Source organism: Urocitellus parryii, chromosome 1, assembly GCF_045843805.1.
Source record: "Urocitellus parryii isolate mUroPar1 chromosome 1, mUroPar1.hap1, whole genome shotgun sequence".
In the NCBI taxonomy this organism is placed as follows: Eukaryota; Metazoa; Chordata; class Mammalia; order Rodentia; family Sciuridae; genus Urocitellus; species Urocitellus parryii.
In genome coordinates, this window is record NC_135531.1 from 241,282,278 (window position 1) to 241,293,661 (window position 11,384).

At 39.0% G+C, this 11,384-nt stretch overlaps 1 protein-coding gene across 2 annotated transcripts in view; it reads left to right on the top strand.

Moving 5' to 3' along the window:
- Positions 1-10,437, top strand: part of Gls (glutaminase) — a 75,016-nt gene extending 64,579 nt beyond the window's left edge. The window contains exons 15-18 of one of the 2 annotated variants that reach the window (XM_026389025.2): positions 3,852-3,913; positions 4,785-4,861; positions 4,953-5,016; positions 7,789-10,437. In XM_026389025.2, the coding sequence (XP_026244810.1) occupies positions 3,852-3,913; positions 4,785-4,861; positions 4,953-5,016; positions 7,789-7,945 (360 nt within the window). In that variant the 3' untranslated portion in view covers positions 7,946-10,437. The remainder of the gene's footprint in view (positions 1-3,851; positions 3,914-4,784; positions 4,862-4,952; positions 5,017-7,788) is intronic. The other variant, XM_077803056.1, reaches the window with a different exon arrangement.
- Positions 10,438-11,384: the final 947 nt, after the last annotated feature.

Here is an 11,384-nt window from a genome sequence, read left to right on the forward strand (position 1 = left end):
TAACATTTCATTGAGAAATGAGGAGAGAAAGGATGCTTTCGGGGAATGGCATGACTATCTGGCTTAAAAGGGGCAGAAGTTATATTCAGGGTTGTGGTGGGACAGGAGTGTCTAACTGATGACTCTACCCTGACATGTGCTGTTAGGGCACTGTGTGGGCAACTGGCAATAAGCTATATGGAAAATGAATGCTGGGATGATTTGGCCTGGGGAGGTGTGGCAGCAAGAAAGGGCATTTCATGCTAGCCTTGGAGGGTAGGTAAGAATTTGGAATCTGGGAGTTTTTAAAGGGAGAGAAGAGTGCAGACATCAAGACACTTTGAGAAGATGATTAGAAATATGTGGAAAGCTTTTGGGAAGTGGAAGGATTAGAGAAGCAGAGGCATCAGGTAGAAGGATTGAATAAATCTGGTAATGTAATACGTGAAGATGGAGAAGTTGAAGTGATTGATGATTATATTCTTAATACCCAAAAGGTGGTAACAAACTGAATATTTGATACTTTGGGAGAGAATATTCACTTAATTAGTCTATAGATATTTAATGGTCATGCATTACATGTAGAAGGCACTGGGATTACGGTAGAGAAAGAATAGACAATCTCTGCCCACATGGAGCATATATTTAATGAGAAAGATAAGAGCTTATATTTAATGAACAAGAGAGAATATTTATGTGACAATTTCCATGGAGAGAGTTAACAAAGTAAGGGATAAGGAGTGATGGAAAGCGGGTGTTTCAGTCTACAGGATAACATTAGATAAAACCTGAATGGAGGGATTTGATACTTTGGGAGATTTGATACCACCTATGTGCTGAGGACCTGAAACCCAGCAAGAAGAAGTGGTAGGGAACCAGATGTGCAGTGTAACTGGGGAGCAGAGCATTTGGATATGCAAGCCATGCTTGAGAGTTGGAATTTGATTCTTGGTCTGATAGAAAGTCACAGCAAGTACCTCGATATTTTCATGAGATTCCTATGTTAGCAGTTAAATAGGAGGAACAGTAGGGAGACTGTCCCATCCCTCTAGGTGAAGCAAGCTTGTAGCTCAGATAGACCTACAGCAGTAGAGAGAGGTAGTGAGAAGTGGTGGGAGGATTTGTTGATGAGCTAGATGTGGTTATGAGAGAAGGAACACGAGGAGTATTCTCAGGGTCTGTGTGGTGGACTTGTGTGAATTAGTAATTGTTTCTGGGCAGAAGCAGATCTGCTCCTTATCTCTGAGTGAAGAAGGCTTCCTTCTTCCCTGGATATCTTGGTGAGAAGAAGCTGGCTGGGTAGGACTTAAATGGCTGTGGAGGACTTAAATGCAGCAGTCTTGGGGGACTTCTGGGGCATTAGAATGAGCAACTGCATGAATTACAGTGTCATCCCTAAATGGGAGATTCTGGAAGAGCTGACTGGAAGTCAGGGAAGGCAAAACAAATCAAGTTCTGAGACACCCCTGAAATACCTGAAGGTAATGTCAAGTAGACAGGTAGATGCAGACTTCTGGAGTGAGAGTGGGCAGCTGTCAATATTGTTACTGTTTTTGAGTTTGAAGTTTCAGTGTGGCAATCAAGTAGAGCTATAGGGTTGGTGTTTAGGTACAGTGATTAAAGATCTAGATTGAAAAGTCATTCTGCCCAGAGGTACATATGAAACATTCGAGGGACGTTATGTTGAAAACCAAGAAAGATGGAGACTGACTTGAAGTATAATTAGACAGTGGAAAGTGGGCAGGGGATGTGCAAAGGAGCCTGCAGGAGGAGCAGTGTCTTGGGAGAAAAGTCCTGAGAGAGTGGGGAATGTGAGGAGGACAAGAGGAATCAGGACTTAGGAAGCTGCTGGAACTTCTTAGAGTACTGTTCAGAGGCAACAGTGAATACGAAGATAATTTTCAGGGAATTCAAAAGTATAAAATACTTGCAAAAATATGCACTGATAAAGGGAATAAGAGGGTCAAGTGTTAGTTTTTCAAAATGGGATGCTGTGTCTGCATTAAGGCAGACATAAGGGAACCAGTGAAGAAAGAGGTTGGAGAAGCTAGAAACAAAGGTGTTAAGGGAGCACAGTTAGGAGGTCTGGAAGACTGTGTGAAGGAACCGGTAAAGAAGCAGATCTTGGCAGTGAGGAAGGATGGATAACTTTTTGGTTTGAGGCACAGAGGGAAAAAGAATAGGTATTAAGTAAGTACTCTGCATAAAAATGAGGGGAGAGATGAGAGGTGTTTTTTTCCCCCAATAAAGTATTCAGGGTCATCACTGTTTTATGAGTGGCCTCTGGTGTTAAAGACCTGAATAAAGTATAAAGGAAACTAATGAAAAAATAATTGTCAACTAGTAATGAGAAACCAGTGGGAAGTATGAATGGTCTCTGGTAGTTAAGTAGCATTCTGTAGCCAAAGAGCACAAGGGGAATTCCGAGAAAGGATTTAGAACCGATACCACTAAAAAAGATGCCAAGAGCACCTAAAAAAAAAAAAAAAATGGTGCATAACCCAAAAGAGCATATCAGAGTTACCCAGACTTTAAAAAAGGCTATGTGCATGTTTACCTCCTTTCCCTAAAATGTATCAATTTGAGGTATAAGAGTTAGATGACTAGAAATGGGATGGTGGGGGATGCTTATATATTAAAGAGTATTCTGGATGTAACTTTCTCCCACCTCCATACAGAACATTGTCTGGACTGTTCAGAGGGACTGACTTCAGGGGACAGGATGGGCAACAGTAGTAAAGAATGGCAGGAAGGGAAGTTAATGGACTGAAGGAGTATTAGCTTTTTAAAGGATACCAACACTAATGGCTGGTAGTGTTATTTTGGAGGTATACAGCTCAGGTAGTTCCTGTATTCAGAACTCTGCAAGGCCTCTCATATGTTCATGATTCTCACAAGGAGATTTAATATTTTAAGGATATATCTGATCACAGGACCCTTATTTTCATGGAGCATCTTGCAGACTAGTTTTGCTACAAAACAGGCTTAGAAAATACTGGTCAGTTTGTTAGTTTTTAAAAATTTACAGGTTGTGGGAGGCCATAACACAAACAGAATGTCCAGTTTAAGATCTTGAAGCACAGCTCCAGAACTAGGTTGTTTGTGGAGAACTAGGTTACTTTCCATCCCTCCCATTGAGTTTTCATTTCCTACCATTGTGTCTAATGTTAGTTGGGTCATCAATACGAATGTTGAGGTTATAAAGCACAAGACAACCTGGAAATTTATAAAATATTTACCAACAAATTGTATGATCAGTAGTGTAGTTTTTCATCAACATTGCTGAGTTGATCCACCTTTTAAGCAGTTTTATGGGTTCTCTAAATGCTCTAATTTGTACCTGATGGGCAGGGAAACAAAAACTCCAGTGAAGTACAGCCCTATTCCTAAGTTTAAGATGATGAATACTGAGTTTTGTCTTTGAAGATTTGCAAAGAATCCAGTTAGTGGAGAGGAATGTTATTGCTGGCAGGGATTAGATACTTAAAATAGCATGATTTAGTTTTTAATCATGTGATGACTTTTATCAGTATACAAACTTGCTCACAGAACTGAGACATGCTAAATGAGAAGAGTGCTAAAGCATTTTCAGTTGCCCCAAATAGCAGATTGTGAGCTTCCACTCTTGTGCCAACTGGTATCATTCCATTCCTTCCCTCATGAACCTTATCTTTATTATTGAATCTTCCTTCATAATACTGTTAAAAGAAACAAATACCACACATGTGTACTTTTGGTTATAGAAGTGTACTCGATAACCTTTTGCGAATGATCCAGCTGAAGTATTCCAAGCACATGGAAATAACCAGTGACAGTTGAACACTGTGGGTTTGTCTTTTCCTGTGAGTGTCTGAACTTTCTTTTCTTCACAGGTAAAGTCAGTGATAAACCTTTTGTTTGCTGCATACACTGGAGATGTATCTGCCCTTCGAAGGTATGTTGTCTAGGTGGATTAGCATGTGGTTTTGCATTATTGTGAAGTTGACGCCAGGTTAGCAGCCTAGCATCAAGGCTAAGGTCTCACTTCCATTTCCCTCTAATGAAAACAACCCAAACAAAATTTTTATTAAACCCCCATGTTCATTGCTTTAGGCCTGCAGCCCAGTCTCGTTCTTTTCCACCTTTTAGAAAAGCCTAGATATCTGCATTCCCAAATGGTAACTTATCCAACTAACCTGGCTAATTAATATTAGGGGTTTACCATTATTGGACAGTATCTCCTCATTCCACATTCACTCCCCATCTCTGGTGGGGGGATGGGACAAAGATGGGGAATCTGGTGTCCTGTAAATCATCAGGATCGGAAAGGCCATCTACTACCAAATACTTAATATAAAGTCTCTTGTATACAGTTGCAACTGAGCTTTAAATGGAAAGATGTATAGGCTTAATTCCTACATTTGTTTCAAAGTCCAGTCAGTACTCATAAATTGTAGAATGTAAAGTATCAGATTAAAGAATGGGAGTCTCTGTGAAGACATACAACTTTACTATTAGCTTCTTGCCCTGTTGAGACATAAAATTTAGTATAGGTGTGTCTTTCTTCTGGAATTTGAATAATAGCGTGATAAAACTTAATTCTGTAAGAGATGGTTAATATTTCATCCTAGCCCCAAATAGCAAAGATAAGGACAAGGTGAGGTGGCATTTCCCAGGACACCTGGGTACTGAGTGAACAGGGACTCTAGTTAACATTAATGAGCCTGGCAAAGGATGGCCCTGAGGTTAAATTTATAGAGTGAATGTTACAGTGTGAACTGAATTTGTTTTATATGTACTGAATAGCTATGCTTATGCATTTTCAGATTTGCTTTGTCAGCCATGGATATGGAACAGCGGGATTATGATTCCAGAACAGCACTTCATGTAGCTGCTGCAGAGGGTAATACATAAGCCAGTCATTTATTATTATTTTCCCCAGAGTTAACTTCTACTCAATACTAATATCTGTTTTTTTTTTTGGGGGGGGGTAGGTCATGTTGAAGTCGTTAAATTTTTGCTGGAAGCTTGCAAAGTAAATCCCTTCCCCAAGGACAGGTAAGCACTTACATACCTTTTACCACAATGGGCAAGTCAGTATTTGATTATACAGGACTACAGTATTTAAGTGATGGTATATGTAAAGCCACTAAGGCATTTGAATCTGCTGTGGTGTTTTTCCAGAGGCAACAAACAAAACCTTGTTTCTGCTAGATGGGTTATCTGATCTCCCATATCCTATTTCTTATCTAAGAATGGTATTCTTAGAAATTTTCAGCCTTGACTATCAGTCCACACACTACATGAAGAAGAAAGTTCTTTGTGTTTGGAAAGAGAAAATAGAAATTCTGTCCTCAGAGGGCTTTTAACTACACAGGGGAGACAGGATAAACATATAAGAATGCAGAAGTAAAAGAGCCCATCTTGAGGGGCATATGAAGAATGTGTAAGAAAGCTTCTGAAAAAGAACTCTATAATGAATACATTGGAGTTTGCTGAAAGTCTGAGATTTGGGTAGAAAGCTTTAGCAGGCTTTGTGGAAGTTGAATTCTAGCCAATGATTTTGGGGGAAAGATCAGCGTTCAATCTATAGTAGGAAGAATTTTCCTGGGATGTTTTCTGGTCCTTTCCTCTCCCTCCTGGTCCACATGGCAAACTGCTATCCTTCCTGTGGCAAATGCTGTCCACAAAGTGAGCAATGCAGGGATAAGAGCCCAGGGCATGACCATGTATAGTAAACTGTGCACTCACGATACTTGATGTTATTTATTGGAGTAGAGCAGATGAGTCAGTGAGTATTGAGAATAAAGGGTTAGAATAACATGAGTAAGAAATATTTGATTTAGAGTTTTGCTATCTATAAGGACTGTGGATTTGATGTCTGAGGAATGGGAGTTACTGTATTAAGTTTAGAGCAAGTTGATTACTCTCTAGGTATTAAATGTGTTTACTAAGCTATATCTACTTTTAAAAAATTAGGGCCTGGATCTCATTGGTTCAGCTTGTAAGAAATGAGAAGTTATGTTAGTGTCTGAACAGTGTGCGAGTGTGGTAACACATCTGCTTATCTAACTTTACTCCTATAATTATTTAAATAACACGAGGACTGTTTATGGCAGTATACCAAAATCTCAAGTTAGGGTGACAATTCTCCCATTTATCCCCAAATGTAATACCCTTCTCAGCTCTTTATAGAGGAAGAAACCAAAAGAATATTTCCCCTGTGTTTATAATTCCTAGTAAACACTAGTATATGCTAGAAATATTTACTGTGTTTTTATGTATTTGAACCCCTCCGCAAGTTGGCCTCTAAGAATGCAGAAGTAAAAGAGCCCGTCTTGAGGGGCAAGTTAGCTAAGTTAACTATTCAGCCTAACCCCACCCCTCAAAAACTAACAGATTTTAGGATGGAAGCTATAGACCCAAAACAATTATTTTTCTTCATTTCCTAAGAATCAATATCATCTAAAATTATAAACTAGGCTTGAGTGAAATTAGCATATTCTTTGAAGTTGATTATTCTTCATTGTTTCATGGGAAAAGAGTTATAAAAAGGTAACTTATGGTGGCATTCAATTCTTAGAAAGCCCACATAATCACATGCTGTTGAAGATGACTGAAAAGTCCCTCTGTAGAGCCACTATCTCCCTCAACTAAGGAAGGCCTGTACAGAAGTAAACAACCATTAGTCCAGCTGTTTTTTGAGAAACACAAAAGATACTTGTAAAGTGTTACTTACCTGATTTAAAAAATTAAGAACAGGGCTGGGGTTGTGGCTCAGTGGCTTTCCCTCTGGCTGGGAAAGTGAGTGCTCACATGTATGAGGCACTGGGTTCAATCCTCAGCACCACATAAAAATAAATAAACAAAATAAAGATATTATGTCCATGTATAACTAAAAAAGTATTTTAAAATATTTAAGAACAGGTTACCAAAAATGTTTAAAAATGAGACAGTTTTAAACACTTTTGGTTTCATAATGTGACCAGTAATAAAGCAAAGGAAAGAAGGAAACAGAAGCAGAGTGGAGAGAGTGGCCCTTGAGCCCACAGAGCAGGACACTGGCAGCCTCTGAGAAGTTCTTGACACAAGTAGAGAGGGAAGGAGAGGGCCTCCTCACTTGTGCAGTATCTGGAACTCAGACTCATCCCTGCCCTGTGCTGCGGTGTGAGCTTCACAGTGCTGTCTCTGCCGATTAGGCAGTGCTATCCCTTCTTCATTTCTTCATATCCTGGAATCTTTAACTACCTTGCTCTTAACAGCACAGCCCCAGCACACTTAATAAGGAAGGGAAACTGAGTCTTCTGTTTGGGTAGAGGTGTAGGTGAGCCCACACTTCCCATCCTACTGAAGGTGATGGAAATGTCACTTTCTCTGGGTCAGTCTTGTTCCTCCAATACATGGTTAAGCCCTCATAGAGTTATGGTTATTTCTAGACTTCTGATATTTATTGTGATGTTTGAATTGACTGGAACATTTATTTAAAAATAAATCCTTTGAACTTTTCAGGAAACTTTGAGGTGTCTATTTTGTCTGTCAAAACTAGGACTTTCCTTATAAAGGTCCCTCCACAAGCACTTGGATATGTAAACCGGTTCCTCTCATAGAGATATTTTTCTCTTCATCCTCATATCCCAAATTGTCTGTGAGATCAGTTTTTAAATTATAAATTCCTTTCTGCATTTCTGCTAACGATTTTTACTTATAATATTGCTAAAGTGATTAAACCTGGGTGGCTGTTTAACCTATATTAAAACCTAGGGATGTTGGATGATCATCTTCATGCAGAAATTACCTAATGACCCTGTCCATACTGTGCCACTTGTTTAGGTGGAATAACACTCCCATGGATGAAGCACTGCACTTTGGACACCACGATGTATTCAAAATCCTCCAAGAATACCAAGTCCAGTACACACCTCAAGGAGACTCCGACAATGGAAAAGAAAACCAAACAGTCCATAAGAATCTTGATGGATTGTTATAATGGTCTTAAATCCCAAGATTTAAATCACTTACCTATTTAATTGTGGAAAATGATTATGAAGAACATGTGTATTTCTATCTGGTAGTGAAGTATATTTTACATTTGTCATTTCAGTGTTACCGGAGTTTTCTTCATTGTGCGCACAGGACAAATCTGATCTCTTTGGGAAAAAATAGAAATAAAACAATCTCCCTCCATAATGTGAGCAATATTTACCTCGTGCACTGTATAATTTGATGTAAAAGAAATAGTTACCAATGCTAGCTTAAGTGTGTGGTCTTCATGATTCATTTGTGTGTTTTGTGAACTTTCAATTCATGGTGATGATTTGCTGATACACACTTATACATTAAGCTCTGTTGTACAGTCTGTCCAAAGGGGTCAAGGCTGTCTTCAGAAGCAAACAGTGTGACTTTGAAGACTTCAAATATAGATTTAGTTTTGAGTGTTGAACAACAATTATGCAACAATATGGTTGAGTGTTTAAAATGTCTCCCATCACCCTCGCTTCATGATGTGACTCTAAAATAGTTAACAGCTGTTAGTAGGATAGGCCAATTCTGATTAGACTGTATCAGGGAATCTGTTTAAGATATGTTTGGTGACCAAAACATATGTGTGAATATAGTTATAATACTTTTGAACATTTTTTCTTTTTTGATATCCCCTTAGTCCAGCCTCTCTTCTCGACTTTAGCTGTCTGCCTCTTCCCTCTGGCTGGGAAAGTGAGTGCTGGCACACTATGCAGTTTTCATGTTTCCACAGTAAGTCAGAAAATGCCTCACATTTCTGGCATCAGAGCTAGTACTTTGCCATTTGTATAGAGGACGAACCAGAAACAAATTACTAAGGATAAATTAGTCCAATTCATTTGTTCTGAAAAAAACAAAGGCATGTGCCGCTACAGCTCTTTAAAAAGTTATTTTTCAGCTCCTAGACAAAGACAAATTCAGAAATGCTCTAAGCTACCAAAGTTATTCTGACTGTAAGGGAACTGCTACAAATAACATTTGTTTTTAAATCTGCCATTAAAAGTCTGCATCAAGATATTTGTCCTCTTCGGGAAGACCACTGGATCACTCCCGATTTTTTTCTCATTCTCTACCGTATAATTTTTTTGTGGGTTCTATAGTTCAATAATGAGAAAAAGCCAATCCATTTTAAATTGAGACCCATCATTTTGTCTTAGGGAGTTAATTCGTGATTCATTTAGAAAGTAGGTAAAAGGGGCTTCAGAACTGAAGAATAAAATTTTCTAGTAAATGCACATACATTGTATCTTATCATAACCTCAAAGAAATAAAGAGGTATGTCAGTGAGGATTTCTGACATTAAGCATACTGTCCATACATGTGTATACATGGACTTGTTTGAAGCTGTTTAGTGAAATGAGCAGAATTCTCAACTACATGAATGCTAGTTGTTACCACATTAATGTGGCAATTCCCCCCCCCCCACCTCCCAATCAGCATAGACTGCTGCTTCCAAGCTTTATTATGCCCAATGGCACTGTTACTCACTCCAGCAGTCCCCTGGTGCTTTGACTTTTGCTTTTAGTCTAAGTCAGTAGCTTTTGCCACTGCCCTCCCAATCCCTAGATGGCACCTCCCTTGGTGAAACCACGCCAGTGTTCCTTAGCTGCTCAGGCACAAAGGCGGCTCCTGTGTTCCAGCATCTGTGGGGAGAAAGGAAGGTGGGCACCACTGTGTTCCTGCCCCATGGATCTTATCAAGCCGTTCAAACAGGTTGTATTTGCAAGACGCTGTACAGGAGCAGCATTATCCCCACAGGTATTGGGGTAGACATATTTTAATTGAAATCAACAAGGATAACTGCCTAAATAGCAGCTTGCTGTCTGTGATTAAAATGAAACATTAAGGTGGTTCAGTTGTGTGGTTTAAGATTACCAATGAGTGATTTTGAGGCTTTTATCTAATAATGAAGTTCTAACTATTATTTGGGAACAAAGAGAGTTTTCTTCTTTTCTCAGATCCAAACTGCTTTGTAAAATTCTTTGTGGTTTAGTTAAGTGTGCCATTATTTCCCCAAGATGTTATCTAAGACTTTGTGCCAGGTGCTCTGGCTGTTTGCTACTGGCTGGTAATAATGAGTACATTTTATTTAAATGCTTGTTGAATGCTTGTTTACTGCTGCCATCAGTAAACTCCAAAGATCTTTTTGTTTTAGCTTTAGGATCGTATGTGCTTTTTCTGTATCCTGGGAGCTTTGGATGGTCGTGTTAATATATTGTCGTTTTTATTGGTCTTGGTTCTAATGGTCTCATCTTTGGTGATATGCTGTCCCCACTGCTGCCCCACACTGCCTGTAGCTGCCGAGTTGGATTCGCTTTTGCTTCTGTGGTCTGTCTGGCAGGGAAATGAATGAGCTGTTAACGGATTTGGATTCTTCCTGGAGATTACACAGCTATGAATGTATTTGCTTTCAACATCTCCCAAAGTGGATCTAATCTTCAAACTATAAATTGTTAAGTATTCTGAAATTGGGAAACATTTTATTTTAAATGAAATCGGATAGTGTTGCTTTTTACAGCATAATAAATATATGTATGATAAAAAAGCGTGAAAATGGATTTTCTTAAAACAACTAAGGTTTTTCTCTTATGACCCTGGGTTGAACACTTCACTGAGTGTAGGGATCATGTCTAGTTGGTCAGATCCATTGCTAATGCCTACTATTAACCAGGTAGTATGCATGGTGTCAGGTGGGGCTACCACAATGACCAAGTTAAGAATCCTATAAGGAGTTCATCCTCAAAGATGTGGGGATGGGGAAGCACATTCTATCCTCTAGAATTTAACACTACCTTTTCATTATTACAAAGTGCTCAGTAAATACTTGTTGAACTGAACCATTGAACATATTCTTGAATGAGAGGACAGGTTATTTTTATTTATAAAACCTTAGTCTACTTGGAGAGTTGAACCTGGTGCTACCACACTAGGATCTGAGTTGGACCAGATGGCAAAGCTAAGCTCCCGCCTAATTTGTTATATGTGGGAATGGCATTCACTTCCAGTGCCAGAAACCCTGGTCCTTGGAGCATTCTTTCCCTTCAGGTTTAAGGTTTGTGTCTGGTTCATGGTAGACATGAGCACCAGGGCCAATACATTTTCATCTATCAAAGTCATTTATCACAGACTAAATTGCTTGGCTATAGAAGCCACGGTATTGTATCATCTTCATTATTGATATTTTAGAAATGCAGGAGACATCAGAAATTCTCTAAACTAACCCATTCTTTTATTGATGAAGTTGGGACTCAAGAAAGGCTCATGATACAGAACTCTTAGTCCCATACTCTTTTCCTATATCCTATAATAAGGTCCTTCTGACTATGGACAGAATTTGCATTTAAACTTATTTATATTAAATAATTCACATCAGCTAAGGCTTCTCCTCTGTGGAATTTTAAGGTCAG